This window comes from Plecotus auritus, assembly GCF_963455305.1.
Source record: "Plecotus auritus genome assembly, chromosome: 2".
NCBI lineage: Eukaryota > Metazoa > Chordata > Mammalia > Chiroptera > Vespertilionidae > Plecotus > Plecotus auritus.
The window spans coordinates 58,322,332-58,342,211 of NC_137771.1; the positions used below are offsets into that span (position 1 = coordinate 58,322,332).

Consider the following 19,880-nt stretch of genomic DNA (forward strand, 5'->3'; position numbering starts at 1 on the left):
AAACCACGATATGCTGGTTGACAGCCTACAGATGTAACTCAGGAAGAGTTAGAGGGCTGAGTAACTTCCCCTCATTTACCAAGTACCAATTTCTTGGACAAGAGATAGAACAAGGAAAATTTCCAATGAGATTTGGGACAAAGGGACAGATTTCAAAGACTTTTCAAATGTAGACTCAATTTTCAAAGTTGCTTAGCAACTGATTGGGTATGGGAGATGAGCATGAAGGAGAGGCAAGAGGCAAGTGTATAAAGTGACAAAGAGTTGGTTCTTGCTCCCTCCACCCATTTTACAGATGAGAAAGCTACAGCTCAGAGAAATTAAAAGACTCATTCATAGCCACTTGATTAATAAGTGTCAGAGCCAGCGTTTATTGCTAGATTCATCTGTCCTGTGCATTTCCCACTGAGGCACGTTAGTAAGAAGCTAGGAAATTCCTTGACAAGTGGAATGAGGAAACAGAGACAGATAGTAAACAAAGACCTAGCCAGCTAATAAATCACAAGATCATATCTCCCCTAACCAAGGATACTTATACCTCTCCTCCCCAATTACAGAGTGAGTAGCTTAGACACCCTAGTCAGAGAAATAGGTAACAGAGACCCAGTTGATGCCATCAGTGCCACCCAAACCCCAGAATGGATGAAGTCAGGGGAATAAATAACAAAAACCCAATTAGAACCAGACAAATCCAAGATAAAAGTAAAACGGTGAAACTGGCCAGAGAATGATCCCAAACTCCCCTATATGCTCATTCTGATGCACAAGCATATCAAAGGACACACCTGGAAAGTTGTTGAATAATCTATTGAGACCCTCCCATGAGACCTCCCCTAAAACTCCTACCTTTAGAAAACAGATAAAAACCCATAAGACAAAGGATGCCAGTGCACACTCCCCCTTGAGCATGCCCACGCCCTCTCTCCTTTCCTCGGGAGTGTATCTTTGCTTTCTTTCTCCTAAGCTCGAAGGGTTCCCATGAGACTTGCAACCAGGGGAGCAGCGGACAGCAGCAGCTCGTCCAGAGCTAACCCCCTGAACCTGTCTCCCAGGCCTCTCCTTTGCCTCTGTAACTTGTTTCCTGAGTCCATGAAGCCCAGCATGGCTCACTTCTTCTGCCTCTGTCACTTTCTTTCCTGAGTCCACACAGCCCAGCGGGCTCACTTCTATTACTCTGACCTCCTTTCCTGGGTCTAGGCAGCCCAGCCTTAACTCACTCCTGTTACAGTGATCTTGCCACTTCTATCTTAAGCCCTTACTTTGTTTCACTGTCCCCAGCTTTAATAAACCTACTCTCAAAATCACCTGGACTCGTATTATGAAAACTTCCCTGCACAAAGTCCAAGAACCCACACATTCCAGACTGTGCTAGGCAGACCCACCTCGGTCCCAGTCCCTTTCCAGTGACACCATTATGTCTTCCTCCTTCCCTCCAGCCATTCTCTGAGGGACTCTGCCATGTTCCACAACACTTTACTGAATATACCAAGCTCAGTCTTATCCCTTTCTCTTCCACATTTTCCCTGTGTTGGCAAAGACCTTGTGCATGCTCATCAACCACCCTTCCCCTGCCTGGGTGCGGAGTCTCTCCCGGGGCTCCTGCAGTAGTGTCACACCCCTATCACACTCTGTGACACTGGGTTCAACTGTCATCTTCCCATTAGACGGTGAATTCTCTGATGGAAGAGACAGCGCCTCTGAGTCTGTTTATTCCCAGCACTCAGCACAGTGTCTGACCTATACTAGCTGCCCAACATATTTGTCAAATGAAGAGCTGTATTACTAGGCCTCATGCTTAATTCCAGGTTGCATCCTACAGTTAATAAGAAATAATAAAATGTCCACAAAGGACATTATAACCTGCTGTCTGCCATTACTATTTAAAATCTTTAAAAATCAAAGCATAACAGAAACCTACATACATGCATTTGTTTGGGTCGGGGGTTGGCTACTGACCTGCCTGACATTGCTATTTGTTTGGGCTTGCTTTGTGAGCACAGAGCGTGCTGGAACACCCCAGCCTTGCCATTTCATCCGCTTTACCCTGAGGCCAAGCACCCTGCAACAGTTGCCTAGGAGCCGGAGGTCTTCTCTTGTGGGGCCCAGCTAATGAACCCAGGAGCCAGGGCCCAGCTAATGAACCCAGGAGCCGTCTCCTAAGCGTTACTCCAGTAAATAAAAGGCACCCTGGAAATGGGGCTCAGGTGGGCAGGCCAAGGTGAGGTCGCTTGTTTCAGTTCCACAAGAATGCCTGAGTGAGGATACACACATGGCCCCTTCCTCCCTCCTTCCCTCCCTCCCTCCCTCCCTCCCTCGCTTCCTCCCTCCCTCCTTCCTTCCTCGCCTCCTCCCTTCCTTTCTCCCTCCCTCCTTCCTTCCTCGCCTCCTCCCTTCCTTTCTCCCTCCCTCCCTTCCTTCCTCGCTTCCTCCCTCCCTTCCTTCCTCCCTTCCTTCCTTCATCCTTGCAGTGCTGAGGGAACCTTAGAGAGAAATAATACGCTCAGCTGTGAAGTGGAAGTTGACAGTATTTTCACTCTCACAATATAGCACCTTTGGCCTCCCCTGACAAAAATGTTAAATTACACTGGAGGTTGAGAATAAAGATTTTTCACTTTTTTTTTTTTTTTGGAAGTGTTGACAGGCCCCTTTAAAATGGAATCTCATATTCCACACTCTCTTTGTGAGTCACAGGATGCCGTATTGAGTATAGGTTTGCTCTGGGGGTTAAGTCTTGAGCAATGAAATGATACCCTGAAAATCAGTGAAATGACATCAGTGTGACAACCCCTCATCTACTATCGATTATCTTGTCACCAAAGGACACAGACTACTCATCCTGGTATGTGGCACCTCAAACATTTTTTCCATGCAAACAATTATCCTGGAGGGATATCAAGACCCCATTGGTTTTTATTTTAAAACTAGAGGCCCAGTGCATGACATTTGTGCACTCGTGGGAGGGGCGGGGGGCCTCAGCCTGTCCTGCACCCTTTAGCAGTCCGGGAGCCCTCGGGGGATGTCCGACTGACGGCTTAGGCCTGACATCCTTAGCGCTGCCGCAGAGGCAGGAGAGGCTCCCACCACCACCGCTGCGCTTGCCAGCCATGAGCCCGGCTTCTGGTTGAGCAGTGCTCCCCCTGTGGGAGCGCACTGACCACCAGGGGGCAGCTTCTGCATTGAGCATCCGCCCCCTGGTGGTCATTGCGTGTCATAGCAACCAGTCGTTCCACCGTTCGGTTGATTTGCATATTACTCTTTTATTATATAGGATCATAAATTAAAGTCTCAAAGGCAAATGACAATGTATGAAAACTCATATTTCTACTAGCAGTTGTTGGGCCGTACTGCAGTGATGAAAATCACTTTGTTTTCCAGTTAGGAGCCATGGGAAGAATCAAGGCGTTGTGTAGATTACTTACAACTCCATGGTGCCTACACCATTTGGCCAAAGAATGCTAAGAATGTGCAGCTGCTGCTCCCACAAGAGGTTCCTAAGGGCACCAGCTGGTGTTTAACACCCAGCTGTTGTTAATTTGAGCTGAAGATTTTTAATTGTTTTTCTGTTGAGATTTGTTAAATAACACTTTAGAGGACCAAAACTATAATAGCTGTATTAGTAGGACACCGAAAGAAGAAAAATAACTGGAACACGGCATTTTGGCCTTGTAAGCCGCGTTCAAAAATATCTTTTCCACATGACTGGCTTCCAGCGATCCCAGGAAAAGTTTCTAGGTAAATCGGTCAGGAGCTCAGCCCCGTGTTCCCCTTACTCATTTATCTGGAAGCTCTTCTTCCCTGAGTGGCCTTCTCTTGTTTCTGTTATCTCAGCAGACGGGAGCCATAGTGCTTGGAGCAAACAGCATTAGCTGGCAAGCACCTGGTCCTAAGTGGCCAGCCTCTGTAATCGCTGTTTCCCCGTGACATCTGGCCCACCCATGACCATGCAGAGGGATCTAAACCCTCCCCACTTGGCTTAGAGCAGCTGTGTGGATGAGCAGAAGATAGAAAACGTGGCATATCCTTTATTCCCACCAAGGCCAAGGACAGGGAATGAGAGGCCCTTCTACTGATGAGAAACAACAACTGATGTTGTCCCTCAAAGGGGAAGTTGCCAAATATCCCAAGCAAGAGCTTTGGATATGAAGAGAGGCAAGCCAGGAAAACTGGAGAGAAGTCATAAATCCTCACTACCATATGAAAACATCAATCATGTTTTGCATTTTAATGTTCAATATTCACTTTCCCAAGAAAACCTGGATTCATCAGGTGTTTATGGAGCGCCTACTGTGTGCAAGGTACTGTGCTAGTGGGGAACCTGGAGACAAGTGTAAGCCCAGGCCAAGGGCGCCCAGGTGCTAAATAAACCACTCACTCCACCAGGGGCGAGGGGCAGAGGGCTGTTTATGGTGGAAGGGACGACCTTCCCGGCTGAGGACCTCGAAGAGCAAAAGCACAGTGGCCTGGAAAAGTACATCTTGGGCGCTCAACGGGTTCCAGGCTGCCCGCAGCCCTGCCCTGGCCCCGCCTGACAAGGTAGCAGAGGCAGCAGGCCGTGCGGGGGGGGGGGGGGGGGATGTTGCTGTAACCAGTGGCCCAGGGGATGTTACAGTGGACAGGGCACCTGGAGGGCGGGCCCCGCAGGGTGAACCAGGCTGCAGTGGCTGTTGGGCACCGGGCATTCTCCTTCGGGGGTTACTGCTCTGGTGAAGACTACGAAACACTGCGTCAGACTGATGTGCACATTTTCAATGCGGTGTCCTTGCGCTGGACAAAGCTGCCCCCAGTGAGACCCACCATCCGCGGGCAGCCTCCTGTGGTACCGTGCATGCGGTATGGACACTCACCGTCCTCATCGATGACACGGTCTTCCTTTGGGGCGGGCGGAATGACACGGAAGGAGCCTGCAATGTGCTCTACGCCTTTGACGTCAATACTCACAAGTGGTCCACGCCCCGAGTGTTAGGAGCAATTCCTGGGGCCCGGGACGAACATTCGGCTTGTGTCTTGGGCAAGACCATGTACATTTTTGGGGGGCTACGAGCAATTGGAGGACTGCTTTTCCAATGACATTCACAAGCTGGATACCGGCACCATGACGTGGACCCTTATCTGTACAAAGGGCAATCCTGCACGCTGGAGGGACTTCCACTCAGCCACAGTGCTGGGCAGTCACATGTATGTCTTTGGGGGTCGCGCTGACCGATTTGGGCCGTTCCATTCCAACAATGAGATTTACTGCAACCGCATCCGAGTCTTCGACACCGGGACTGAGGCCTGGCTGGACTGTCCAGCCACTCCGGTGCTGCCCGAGGGGGGCCGGAGCCACTCAGCCTTCGGCTACAATGGGGAGCTGTATATTTTTGGTGGCTATAATGCAGGGTTGAACCGGCACTTCCATGACCTGTGGAAATTTAACCCTGTGTCCTTTACCTGGAAAAAGATTGAACCGAAGAGAAAGGGGCCATGTCCATGCCGGCGCCAGTGCTGCTGTATTGTTGGTGACAAAATTGTCCTCTTTGGGGGTACCAGTCCATCTCCTGAGGAAGGCCTGGGAGATGAGTTTGACCTCATAGATCATTCTGACTTACACATTTTGGACTTTAGCCCTAGTCTGAAGACTCTGTGCAAACTGGCTGTAATTCAGAATAACCTGGACCAGTCCTGTTTGCCCCATGACATCAGGTGGGAGCTGAATGCCATGACCACCAACAGCAATATCAGTTGCCCCATCGTCTCCTCCCATGGGTAGAAGGAAGTTTTTGCCACCATCCCTCCTGAGGCTGCTATTGTCTTCACTGCCCCTGCCTGTCTCTCACCCGCCTGCCCCTTTGGACCCTGGTATACCTCCACATGGAGTTGTTGGACTAGAGGTGTTTTCTGTGCTGTGAACTCAGTGGGGAGCTGTGGGGGAAGGGCTAGGTTCTCCCCCTCCTTGGGCCGAGGGCCCCTTTCCTTGGTGCTCTGTCCCATCCACCTTCTTTCAACTGATCCTGGACTCTGCTCTGTCCCAGGCCAGCGGGGCTCTTAGAAGTGAAGGGAATGGGGAGAAGAGAGAAGCAAGCAGTGTCTGGTCCTCAGAAGCTTCCCTCCCGCTCTATTTTCACCCTGCCCCTGCTTGAGCCATGAGCATTGATTGGGAGCTGAGAGAAGTTGCAGCTGTTGCCATGAAACCTCCTTCGCCCTGACCCGGGGAAGGCAAGGACCAGCAGATAATCCTACCCCTTCCTTGAGCTGTTTCTGTAACCCTGATGCTCACAGCCAGCTCAGATCTTATAAAAATGAATTAAAGACCTCTAAACGAGAAAAAAAAAAAGTACATCTTATGGAAGGGACAGTATGTGGTTGGACATGACAGTGCTGGACAAGGATAAGAAATGGGGAAAAAGGTTGGAGAGGTTAAATGCAACCAGAATCTGGCTGGTTGAATGCCCCTCTAAGGATTTCAGAATCTATGCTGCGGCGACTGGGAAGCCATTCAATTCTATGGAGCTGGGAAGTGACATGCTTTTCAGGCAAATCATCCTGCTGGCAGGTCTGCTGGACTCCAGAGCCTCTCCCACCCCGCTGCAGAGGCGGGATGCTGCCGTGCGCCGTGAGAGTGAGCACCTGAGCTTACAGCGGGGAGGAGAGGAGGAACGCCCCAGACAGCCAGAGCCAGGCTTCAGTCCTAGACCTGCTCCTTACTGGCCTGAGGCAGTTGAGTTACCTTCGCTACGTCTCTGCTTCCCCGTCTGTAAAATGGGGATAATAACAGTGCCTGATTCCTAAGGCTCTTTCAAATCGATGCACATACCAGGTGTACCAGTTAATAATGTGGATTTTGTAATGAAAGAAAACACGATAATTTCAAGAGAAACATCAAAAGTGCTTCATTCAAAGTAATGTCCATCGCTAGCTACACATTTCCCCCATCTTTCAGGTAATTTGTGGATACCGTCCCAATAGAACTTTTCTTGTTTTGAGGCAAACCATTCAGAGACCCAATTTTCCACTTCTTCATACATTTTGAAGTGCTGCTCAGAAAATGTGTGTGCCATCGATCAATCGGAACAAGTGGTAATCTGAAGGAGCAAGGTCTGGTGAATACAGTGGATGGGTTAATACTTCCCAGGCAAGATCTTTTAACATGTCTTTAACTGGTTTTGAAGTGTGCGATGGTGTGTTATCATGAAGCAAAATTACTTTGCCGTGTCTTCTGGCCCATTCTGGTCTTTTCACAATCAAAGCATGGTTTAAATTGATTATTTGTTGTCGGTAGCAATCAAATGATTTCACCTGGTTTTAGAAGCTCAGAATTCACCACACCTTCCTGATCCCACCAAACGCAGAGCATTGTCTTCTTTCCGAAGCGATTTGGCTTTGCAGTCGATCTTGATGGTTGACCTGGATCAACCCATGATTTTGTGCCTTTGGGATTCTCAAAATGAATCCACTTTTCATTTCCAGTCACAATTCGATGCAAAAAAGACTTTCTTTCGTGCCATTGAAGCAACACTTTTCCGATGACTTTTCGGTTTTCCATTTGTCTTTCGTTCAGTTGATATGGCACCCATTTTCCTTCCTTTAAAATCTTTCCCATTGCTTGTAAACGATCAGAAATTGTTTGCTGATCAACATTTAATCTTTCTGCAAGTTGTTTTTGAGTTTGAAACACATCTTTATCCAATAATGCTTGTAATTATTGGTCTTCAAACTTTTTCGGTTGACCTGGACATTCTTTGTCTTTCGCATCGAAATCATCACTTTTAAAGCGTTTAAACCAACGTTCACAAGTATCTTGAGATGGAGCATGTTCATCATAAGTTTCCTGAAGGATACAATAACTTTTTCTTCAAAATAATGAATTAAAGCTTCCCATAAATGCTCGTTTTTTTGGCACGAAATTCAACATTTTTAAGCGTAAAAATATCTATGATGTTAACACCTTCAGCAAATTTGACATATGAAGTTTTGAAGCTTGCTATCAATACAATAAAATATCATACATATCAAATCGCATATAAATCAACATATGTGTAACTCCATCTATTGAAAAAAATCCGCATTATTAACTGGTACACCTAGTAAAATGCTTAGAGCAGTGACTGGCACAGTAAGCTCTTGGCCACGGTTAGCTATTATTACTTTCAGATGTAAAATCCTACAACTTAGCAACTAGTTGCCGTTGAAGGGGAGAGGGGGCAAGGGAACAAGTGAAAGGTGTAATGCTCATCAAAGGAACATGGCAGATACCCAGAATTAATAACAATAACTAGAAAACAGCAGAAAATCACATCGAAGGACCTTACAAAGTAACTTTATAGTAATCTTCAAAGTGTCAAGGATTTATAGTGACAGGAGATTTGACTTTGGGTAGTAAGCACACGGTGCGATGTAGAGATCTTATAACATAGAAACCCACACCTGAAACCTATATGTTCATGTTGACCAATGTCACCCCAATAAATTTAATTTTTTTTTAAAGTGTCGAGGAGCCCCCCGCCCCTCTCTGTCTTCTCTGCACTGGGAGCAGCTCCCCTCATCCCCTGAAAATGTATGCCTGCACCAAGTTTGTCTCCACCCCCTCCTTGGTCAGGAGCGCCTCTCAGCTGAGCCGGTCAATGTCTGCAGTGGTGCTGAAACGACCAGAGACACTGACAGATGAGAGCCTCAGCAGCTTGGCAGCCCCACGTCCCCTGACCTGGCTTATTTCTAGCCGCAGCTTCCAAACCAGTGCCATTTCAAGGGACATCGACACAGCAGCCACGTTCATTGGGGCTGGGGCTGCCACAGTAGGGGTGGCAGGCTCTGGGGCTGGAATTGGGACTGTGTTTGGGAGCCTTATCATTGGTTTTGCCAGGAACCCTTCTCTGAAGCAACAGCTCTTCTCCTACGCCATTCTGGGCTTTGCCCTCTCAGAGGCCATGGGGCTCTTTTGCCTGATGGTGGCCTTTCTCATCCTCTTCGCCATGTGAAGGAGCTGTCTCCACCTCCCATAGTTCTTTTTCCCATGTCTTGTCTGCCCTGTATGTTCCTTTTCCTATACCTCCCTAGGCAGCCTGGGGAAAGTGGTTGGCTCAGGGTTTGACAAAAGGAAGACAAATAAATACTGTATTAATAAGAAAAAAAAAAAAGTGTCGAGGAGCCCAGTCGGCGTGGCTCCGTTGTTGAGTGTTGACCTATGACCTATGAAGGCAACGCCAGATTTAGAACTTGATCCGTTGGCTTCCAAAGACACTATTGGGGCAGCTGAGATCCTTGCACTGACATTTTAGTGGGTCTGAAGGTGTGGCTCTGCAGAAGCCTGTGCTTGGCTCCTTTTTCAGAAGAAATGACATCAAGTGCCTATAGTGTGAGGCATCAGGTGGGCAACTTATGCTCAAATGTTTCAGAAATGTTTCTGTGCTCTGCTCATAAGTCGTCTGTAAACTGGCGATTGAAAAGGAAAGCAGCGTTTGTTGAGCATCTCTCTTCATTCGACACCGTGGCAGTGCTTTCACACGAGCAGGTCGGTTCCCCAGGAAACTTGTCTGACTTGCATCTCTACCCGAAGGGCATCCCGCGCCCCTCCCCTGTGGTGCCCGGCCTGAGCTCCTCCCCACCAGACCGCCGCAGTCCCTGCTGTGGTTTGTCTGGGGTGCCTGTGCCCTCCCTGGGCAGTAAGCCCTTTGAGGGCAAGGACTGTAGCCCATTCTCCATGGGGCCACATCGCCCAACACAGCTCCTGGTAAATCGTACGTGCTCGGTGTGTGCTCAGTGAATGAAGCACTGAGGCTTGCCCACCACCGTGAATACAGTCAAAAAGGAGCCCTGGCCCGTGGGGCTCCGTCGGTTGGGTGTTCTCCTGTGCATGGAAAGGTTTCCTGTTCAATTCGGGTTTCGGGCTCGATCCCCGGGAGGGGGTGTGCAGGAGGCAGCCAAGTCGATGTTCCACTCTCACATCCATGTTTCTCTCTCTCTCCCTTCTTCTCCCTCTCCTTCTCCCTCTCCCTTTTCCTCTCCCTCTTCTTCTCCCTTTTTCTCTCTCAAAATATCAATTAAAAAATCTTTTTAAAAAAAATACGAGGCACCAGACTTGGGATGCATGTCTGATGCGCGACTTCTTTTCAGGTGGCCCGGGCTCTGGCAAAGGCACACAGTGTGAAAAGCTGGTGGGAAAATATGGATTCACACTCCTCTCGACTGGCGAGCTCCTGCGTCATGAGCTGTCATCAGACTCTGAGAGAAGCAAATTGATCAGGGACACCATGGAACGTGGAGACCTGGTGCCCTCCGTAAGCAACAGCTGCCTCCCCTGGCTGGGGGGATATTATGGGGTGTTGCATTTAGTCTAAGCTTCTGGAACCAAGGAACCCAAAAGGACAACAGCTGTATTCAGTTTCTCTCCGTGGAGCAGTCAGAGGCAGGCAGGAGATCCACGTTGTCCAGGCCCAGGTCCTTCTGTCTTGTTGCCCTGCCAGCTCCTTGAATATTAGCCTGTCTCATCTTTTCCCCCAAACTGGCCCCACTTTAGAACTGAAACATTTAAAGCGGAATACAACATGGTACAGCAAGGCCTAGGAATACAACCCCCTGTAAAAGAGAAAATAAAGTTTCCATTATTTGGGGAGGTATGATAGCATTATCTTGAAATTTGGTACCTTCCTTGTGTCGTTTAAGAATACTAGTATGTATCTTCCTTATGTATCGTTGTTTATATGTTTTTTCAAGCCACCATCCATTTCTGAGAAGCGGGATGCCACGGGTGTCAAAAAATCGTCATTCCTCCCACACTAAGTCCAGGGTCTGTAACTGGGCTTGTGCAGTGCAGTCCCTGTTAGCTAACGGAGCTCTATGCTCCCCTTGACCAGCTGCTCTGCCAGGAATACAGAAGGGCTCTCATGGAAGACGACAAACCGCTGCAACTGCCTCTTAGGTGGCCACTCCTCCCTACAGTTTACTCTCTTCACAGCAAACAGAATGATTTCTTCAAAGTGTTTATCAGGTTATATTAAACCCTTTCCCGGCACCTTCCAGTGGCTCCCCACCACACTTAAAATAAAACCCAGAGTCCTTCCCGTGGCTCTGTTCCCACCGCTGACCGTGCTCACACCCAGCAGCCACTGTCCTCCTCATTGTTCCTCCCACAGGCCAGGCTGTTCCTGCCTCAAGACCTTTGCACACGCTATGTCCTCAGCCTGTGTGCTCTCCCTTCACATGTGCACATAGATGCTCCTTTACTCCAGCCAGATCCCTACTTCAATGGGCAATTTATCGAAGAGGCCTCCCTCACCACCCCGTATCTCTTAGCCCTGTTTTAACTTTGTCCCCAGTGGTTCTCTCTAGCTGACGATTACTTATTTATTTGTTCATCTGTTATCTCTCTTCCTCACTAGTATGTAAACTTCACAAGGAGTTAATTTACCATTATCTAGGCATAGTTTCTGACCACCCTGTGATGCCTGCATTCTCCAAGATCCTGCCCAAAGCCGGGGGATGCCAGGGAGCCAGGGAGCCAGGGAACAGGCTGGGTGCATTGCTCCTGCATCCATTCCCAAGCTCCCATACATCTCTCGTCCTTTATTTGCTATAAGCATGGGTCCAACCTAAGTTTTTAACAGAGAACGTGATGTTGCTAGAAAATGCTACTTCATAGCTACTGAAAATCTTCTCAAGTTACTGGATGTCAAATCTTCTAATACGTTTGCTGAAAAAAATCAACAGTACGTTTTGCCTAGTTTTAAACTGCCATTCTGCCTAATTTATAGGGTGCTGTCATGTGAAATGTGGCCACTATATTTTATCTAATCTAAGATGCCATTATTTTAAGATACCCCAGTAAAATATAACCAGTAAAAATATACCAGTAAAAAAAAAAAAAAAAACACTAACAATTAAATTATGCCCAGCACTGATGGTAAGATACCTACCAATTTCAAAGACATTAAAATGTGTGTCAGGGAGAGAATGAGAATTGGAATTGATGAAAAACAGCATATTTCTGTCCGACGTTAATCCTATCTGAACCTCCCTCGCTCTGGGCTGGCTGGCCTGGGCTGGCCGAGGAGCCCTGAGGCCCTGCAGGGGTTGCTCTAGGAGGAGCTCAGGTCCTGACCCTGTCTCTCCGCGGCAGGGCATCATTCTGGAGCTGCTGCGGGAGGCCATGGCGGCCAGCCTCCGCCACACCACGGGCTTCCTGATCAACGGCTACCCTCGGGAAGTGAAGCAAGGCGAAGAGTTCGGGCGCAGGGTAAGTGTCCTTTTGGGGATTATCCCAGGAGAGACATGTGGGATGTCACTGGGGTTGGGAGATAAATTCAAAGTCTCTTGCCTTCCCAATGACATGAATCAAAACTTTCAGTTACAAATGGCAGAAACTCACACAAAGTAGCAAAAAAAAGAAGAAAGGTAAGGGATGGTAGTGATGGAGTTACTGGCTCAAGTAGCTAAACCGTCCAGGAGTGGCTCATGCTTGATTGGATCTACATATTCAGATTGGCTTATCAATCACCTGACTTCTCCCAGCTCTTGGATTGTCCTTCCTTTGTGTTGGCCTCATTTTCTTCCCATTCCAGGCTTATCTTCCACCATCTAAGTGACCTCACAGAAAAGGGTTTCTGTTTGCCAAAGGGTCCAGCAAAAGCACCCGGGTTGTGTTTTGTTATCCTGGGTTATCAGGTCACTGGCCCATCACTGAAACTCACTGCAGCCAAGGGGAAGATGGGAGGGCCGCTGATGGAATTCCTAAGAATATCCCCATCTGGCCTGGAGGAGTTGGGTGGAGACTGGAAGGGAGGAGGGAGAATGGGCACCACACATACTGAGAAAGGGAAGGGAAGTGGCCCGAGGAAAAATAGGAATGCCCTTAGAAGAAGGCAGGGGAATGGACAGGCAGATTCAAATATTTGCCATTTCAAAAAATATACAGGTGTGCCATTTCATTACTGAACTCACGACCTTCTAGCAAAACTGTTTTTTACATTCTGCTGGGAGGAGTTTGCAAAGACCCAGCATGATATTAATTTGTCCCTGGGTACAGTACATTTACTAGAAGATTCTAATATCAATCGGACTTGTGTGCAAAAGAACACACACAACCTTTAAACTTGACTGGAACAACAAACATGCTACAAACACAGAATGAGCTGTTATCGATTGATTCATGCCCTGCAGGGACCCCAGCATTTGTGCAGCCCCTCCAAATTACCGGCAGGTAATTAATTTGAAATTTGGCAAAGACAAGTACAGACATCTGCTTTTCTCCAGAGATGCAGAGCCATCAGCCTGGTTGAGAGCCTACTGAACGTTTCTTGTACACCCATCAAGCGTGCAACTACGTGTGAATCCCCTCCAGGCCTGTGATTGGTTTTAACCAGTTTCCGTCAACTCACCAGCCTTTCCGTGTCAGAGATGGACGTGCCTGATGCATGGGAACATCTGTTGCCAAAAAGAAATCCAGTTGAGTCCGTTAGTTAGGCTGACACCTTTGCATGCCTGTAACTGACTGAGTTCTCTGAGGTGTAAGATCCTTTGAGGATTTGCTTGGCTACTGCACATGACATCCTTAAAGGCCAAACGCAAACCATAGCTATGTCCACAGTTTAGGGCTAAGTCTGTATGTGATCTCTCTAGTACCTTCCTATCTTCCGTTCCCAAGGCTGGTTTTTCCCTCCATTGAATTGATCAGTGCCTTCCGTATCTAACATGGTATATTAGGGGAGTCAGCATGTGTGTGTGTGTGTGTGTGTGTGTGTGTGTGTGTGTGTGTGTGTGTGTGAGAGAGAGAGAGAGAGAGAGAGAGAGAGAGAGAGAGAGAGAGAATATGAAGGAGGAGCTGGGGTTTCTAACCATCATCCCCATCTCCCACCCCAGTCAAGAACCCCTGGTTACAGTGACTTTGGGGTTCACAGGCCGTTATTCAGAGACCAGCTTTCTAACTCACTGGCAATAGCTCAATTTCTCTTCTATAAAATGTAGATTGAAAAGAGACACCTCATTGCTTGTTGGGACAATTGGGTGGAATTCTTGAAAAGTGCCTTACACATTTATAAGACTGCATATGTGGTTATAGTTTTCTTTTCAATATAAGTGGTTATAGTTTTATTTTCAAAATTATTTGTGGTTTTGTGACTGTGGAGATAAAAGTTATATAGATGTGAGGTAATACAGAAAAGTATAAAACAAAGGGTAACCTATCACCCAGAGATAACAACTGTTCTTCGATAAATGTTCTTCCAGTACTTGTTATGTTTTCATATAGTTAAAATCATATAGAATACATAACTAACAGAATCATAGCTGTCATTTTGTGAGCACTTAAAATGTCCTGGGCGCTAAACTAGACGCTTTACATATGGCATTTTATGAGCCTTTACAATCCTATTCAGTAGTCATTATTATCCCCACTTTAGAGATTCTTCTGTTGAGGAGGGGTGTGCTTAGCCTAGCTCCCTAGTGTGGAATTGAAAAACTTTCCTGTATTAAGCCAACATTTTACTCAACAACAGCCAAACTAAATACATATTACCACGTGCGCTTGGCTTTTCCCTCCCAGGAGCCTCTTAGCTGAAATTCTGCTCTGAGCCTGATTACGCAGATCACTTGTCTGAATGTGTGAATGATGATATGACTGCCCCTCAGCCTGATACTCTTAACTATCTCAGAACATTTTCCATCACTAGAATCAGTGATTCTGTGTATAAATGTGTTCTAACCTTCAGAATGAACTTTTAGGGGAGAAAAAAAAAAGAAAGAAAGAAAAAGGTTGAGTCCGGCCCAGGGATGTTCTTGTAGATATGTGGTAGTTGTTTGGAATTTGGGGAGCCTTGAGGACCCCTTGGGACTTTCCACTAGAAATTTTCTGTTCTATTCATCTGAGTTCTGGTGCTTCTGAGAACTTTGAGCTGGGTAATGGGGTAAGGGTGGCAATGGGGTGGTATCATTATTAGGGTTGTGCGTTCAGGAATGCTGAAACGACCCAGATACCCCTCCTCTAGTGAGGTTGCCCAAGAGCATATAATATGCCTCAGGGTGAGAGCCAGTGGGAAATTGACATTCCACTTTATTGTTAGCCAGGAGCCTGTCCCCCTTCCCTCCCTCCCACCCACCCCCCCCCCCCCCCCGCCCCAGTGCAAAGACTGTTACCTATGCTGGAGCGTGTGGCCTAGGCTAAACGCGTGGGTGGGGCCTCTAGCTGATTCTAAACCCCAAGTGACCATCAGCGGCTTTTACTGTTCAAAGGGATGAATGTATTGCTGGTCTAAGGACCACAATTTGAGAATCAATGTGGAAAACAAATCTACCTTGGGGGGGTTGGGGGTGGGGGTGGAGGTGGAAGAGTGTATAGGGAGGATAAATGGTGATAGAAAAAAATAAAATTAATTAAATTTTTCAAAAAATAAAACAAAACAAAGCTACCTCTGCCTTCTATGCTTATTTTGGTCCAGGGGGTCATTTACTGCCAGCTCCTGCTCAGATACACATGATTTCTGTTTGTATCTGAATGAGTCCCTGCAGCACCTTTTCTGTCCCCTCAAGTGGCCTGAAAACCGCCATAACTGGGAAAATTGCCCGGACTCATGCAGCCCCAACCAGAAATTGCTCCAGGTAGCCAAACCCTTCAACTGAACCTTAGGCTGCCTCCCAAGCTCGCCCTCTGCTGGTGGACAAAGGTCATTTTCTCCTAAACCTTCACCCAGCTTTTTTTGCTGCTCAAATACTCATTTTCATTTCCCAGTTAATACAGCAGAAAAGTTGAATGACATATTCCAGAGGTTTATTTCACGCTTCGAGATTTGGGAGAAATTTTCCACTCTGTTCCTCAGAGGGAATCCCTCAGATGGGGGAGATAAATGTTTGATCAGCACTTAACTAGCAACTTACCATTCTGTGTGTTACCTCAAAGTTCTCCCCACCCTGACTTGGTTACTATTCCTCCCAGTGGGGTGGCAAACCTTTGTGTATTTCTCGCAGCCTGATCACTGCAAGATCAAAAGGGAGCAACAGTTTCTTTTGACGCAGGGTTGGGGTTGGTAGTAGGGGCAACACCAACACAGAGATATGTCAGGAGCAAAAGAACATTCAAGAGAAGCATGGGGAGCTGGGGAGATTCCTGCTACTGATCATATCATCATTGTTCATTCATTAAGACATTTTTCAATCAACTGCCTAGTGTGTGTGACTTGAGACCAGGAGCTGAGCACTCCTACCCCTGTAGCCTAATAGGGGAAATAAGCATAATAGCTCATACTTACGGAGTGCTGTGTGCCAAGCAACATACTTACATCGCCTTATTTAATTCCATTTAATCCACACAACAATCCTGTGATCATCCTCATTGTACAAAAGAGAAAATTTGGGGTGCAGAGAAGTTGAGTGACACTTTCAGTTGGTGATGAAGTCAGGTAGCTTAAAATAATTAGTTCATTTCTCCAATAGGGCCCTGGGGTTTGATGGGCTTGGCTGGCTGGTTGCCACTTGGGGTCCTTTCTTCAGCCGAATGTATACAACCAGATAGTGGCTAAGGCTGTTTCACCTCCGGAGCCGGGGCTGGGGTGTCTAAAACAGCAAGGGCTGAAGGGCATCTGTCCTCGTGGCCGCTGTCTGCGTGCCTGGCTTGGGCTGCCACACAGCGTAGCAGGCAGAATGTCTGGCCCTCTTGGATGGTAGGTGACCAGGCAGAAACTGCAACATTTCTTACGATCTTGCTTCTAAAGAAGCACACCGCATCATTTCCACTGCGTGCTGTTGGTCAGTCACAGGTCGGCCGAGGCTCAAGCAGGTGTGGGCTCTATGTCTCCGTGGGGAACGAGCTTACCGTACACGGGGGCAAGGAATGATGAAGACCATCTTGGAGACAAGTCACCACAGCAGGATGGGGCCCTCAGCAGCCTGAGTCCAGCCCGTGTGTGCTCCACCATCACGCTGCACTAACTCCCACTGATACAGCACAGTCACATGACACTACAGACACAGTCACATGGCACTACAGACACAGTCACATGGCACTACAGACACAGTCACATGACACTACAGACACAGTCACATGACACTACTGGTAGAGGGTGACAGAGGTAGGTCAGAGAAGGCTTCCACAGGAAACACCACACACACACACACACACACACACACACACACATGCGCACACACACATGCACACACACACATGCACACACACACACACACCCCTCCCCTTGGTGTGTAGAGCAGGTGGTGACCGCCCAAGTGCATTCTGTGTACCCCTGCATCCCGGGAGGTGACAAAGGCTGAGGGCGAGAGGCATCTCCGAGGCATCCTGAAGAAACCACGGGCCTGGAAATGAGGAGCCGAGACGGCCACCATGTAGTTCTAGGCCCGTGAAAGGAACCCAGAGGCCAAGAGAGGGAAGAACTAGGGGTCCCAGCCTTTCAGAGCATCACAGAATGGAATTTCTGACTGTGCTGTGCCTCCCCACCCCCAACCCCCCACCCACAGATTGGAGACCCGCACCTGGTTATCTGCATGGACTGCTCCGCAGACACCATGACCAACCGCCTCCGCCAGAGGAGCCAGGGCAGCCCGGGCGCCAGCGGCACCGCCACCGTGGCCAAGCGCCTGGAAGCCTACCACCGAGCATCCATCCCTGTGGTCGCCTACTATGAGGCGAAGACACGGCTACAGAAGGTGAAGCCTGTCCCTTTCCCCCCAAAATGAGCCAGTTCCCCACTTTTTTTCTTTTTTTTTAAGAGAAGAGAGGGAAAATAAACACAGGACATTTTTGGTTCAGGGATCTGGGAATTGGAGCTGCATACAGTTGCACAAGTTGGACCCAAATATGGGTCCCTTACTCTCTTCACTTTTGTATCAATCAAAATTAAATATTTGTCATCACATGGACCATGAAATCTGGCCATGCAATTTTCATAGGTGCCATTATAATTACTGCAGAGAGAGGGAAAGGGGAGTAAAGTGAGGAGGGAGGCATGGATGAGGCGTAAATTCTGCCTCCTAGACCTCAGCTGAACAGAAAAAAGGTCTCTTCTACATCTACGATCCAACGACTTTGAATTTCTAGATTTTTACAGTTCATAATTGGCACTTGTCTCCTTTGCCTCAATTTTTTTTGCAATAACTGTTATTGAAGCAGTATATGGGGCCAGAAGAGTAGGTAATTAGGTAAAACAGTGAAGGTACTGTGGGGAAATGGGTCGTGTCCACTTCATGAACAATATAACACATGCTAAGTCACCATTAATTTCATGAGTTTGGGGAAACTACACAACCCCCATCATTCACTCATTTCACAAATATAAACAGGTATGAAGCACCTCCTATGGGCATTCATTGCCCTAGTGGTTTGGATACAGGTAATAAGACGTGATTCTTGCCTGCTAGAGCTGCGTTTTAGTAGGGGATGTAGACAAACCTGTGATCACAGAATGGGGTCAAAGTAAGAACTGAGTGATTTCCAAGGGCCCTTTAACCCATTCTAAGGGGAAAGGAAAGGCATTGAGGAAGGTCAACTAAGTTGATCCTCGAGGTGGGGTAAGATGTGAAGGGAGCAGGGCACCCTACGTGGAAGGATCCCCCCAGTGAAAAAGGTCAGGAGAGACAGGAACTCGCCTTGGCTGTGATGTAAAGTGCCAAGGAAAAGAGGAACAAGAGAGGGGGCTGGGCAGGCAAGCAGGACAGATCAAGATGAACCTTATGCAGGAGTGAATCACTGCCCTGTGGATGATGGGAGTACTGAAGGGAACGGACATAATCAGTGTTTTCATTGAGAAAGCTCACTCCATCAGCCTTGTAGAGAACAGATCCCAAGTAAGGCTAGGAGCCCACTGGGAGGCTGGAACAGTATTCCAGGAACGAAATCCTGAGGCCCCAGAGCAGAAGGGGGGCGTGAACACGCACTTCCTGCTGTTCAGAGTAGGTCCGGGGGAGACGTCAACTTGAGCAGAACAAGCCTGTCTCTGAAGCAGCTGCATTATCGATTCTTTGGGCGGGGCGGTGGGGGGGTGTTTGATACTGAATTCTCATTTTCTAAACTGGTTATGGTCCATTTTCCAGCATCTAAGGGACTTAGCCCTGGGTATAGAAGTCTGAAAGGTGTTCTTTGATGTAACTCAGCGACGTGGAACAGGTGGTATGAGAGTCACAATGCCCAGCTTCTGTGTCTGTGGCAGACATGGCGAATCCATCGTCGCACTCTTCCCTGCAATGCCGAGGTGTGGCCTCAGAATGTTTCTCAGCAAGCTCTCCAGGCAGCTACCACCAATGGGGTCTGGTGTGCACACTGAAACCTCTGGCTGCCATTTAAAACAAAGATTTGGGTCTTTAAAAACAAACAAACCCAAAGTGCATTATAGAAGAGCAGGGTCTTAAGAATTCAGGGTTGCAAAGGCCTGTCCAAGATTAGTCATTTCCACACTTTGTGAGCCTGGAACACACACAGAAATTATTCAGACATAAGAGAATTTCTCCCATTCTGAAGATTTAGATAGATGAGAAAATCCCTAAAGAATTCAGAGTTTAGCCACTTCCATAGTCAGAATATCCATGTGCTCTTTCTCTTGCATTATTCCAACCTAAATTCTGCACACTCACAAATGACGGGCTCATGGGTGCATGGCTAACCGAGTTCTCAGATACATCCCAGCTCTGGGATCCTTAGAGATATCTGAGGTAGGGGAAAGGAAGTTTCCAGTGCCATTTGGTTCATCTCTGCAGCTTTCCCTGCATTTTGGAGATGCTTGCAGCTGGGTCGGTGACGAGGTAACATATGATCCACTTCGCAAACACTTAAAACCGCTCCAGCGCTGACTCCAGAGCAGTGGGCTCCAGCCCTCGGGACCCCAGAGGCTGCTCTGTCACCGCCTCTGCCCAGGGCTGTCCTCCACCAACGCAGCTGCAGAGATTTTTTTTTTAAAGCTTCCTCCCCGAGCTCG

At 47.8% G+C, this 19,880-nt stretch overlaps 2 protein-coding genes and 1 pseudogene across 5 annotated transcripts in view; all 3 read left to right on the forward strand.

The window, feature by feature from the left end:
- The window catches only part of AK5 (adenylate kinase 5), a 204,781-nt gene that overhangs the window by 173,596 nt on the left and 11,305 nt on the right, over nucleotides 1-19,880 (forward strand). For all 3 annotated transcript variants that reach the window (XM_080656835.1, XM_080656836.1, XM_080656837.1), the window contains exons 11-13: nucleotides 10,090-10,253; nucleotides 12,092-12,208; nucleotides 17,431-17,619. In XM_080656835.1, the coding sequence (XP_080512961.1) occupies nucleotides 10,090-10,253; nucleotides 12,092-12,208; nucleotides 17,431-17,619 (470 nt within the window). The remainder of the gene's footprint in view (nucleotides 1-10,089; nucleotides 10,254-12,091; nucleotides 12,209-17,430; nucleotides 17,620-19,880) is intronic.
- Nucleotides 4,601-5,893, forward strand: LOC308242454 (kelch domain-containing protein 3-like; annotated as a pseudogene). The gene has a single exon. The product of its transcript is annotated as a kelch domain-containing protein 3-like (transcript).
- On the forward strand, nucleotides 8,481-9,064 carry LOC308242455 (ATP synthase F(0) complex subunit C2, mitochondrial-like). The gene has a single exon (XM_080656838.1). It carries the CDS (start codon nucleotides 8,532-8,534, stop codon nucleotides 8,952-8,954), a length of 423 nt encoding a protein of 140 aa, XP_080512964.1. The 5' UTR covers nucleotides 8,481-8,531; the 3' UTR covers nucleotides 8,955-9,064.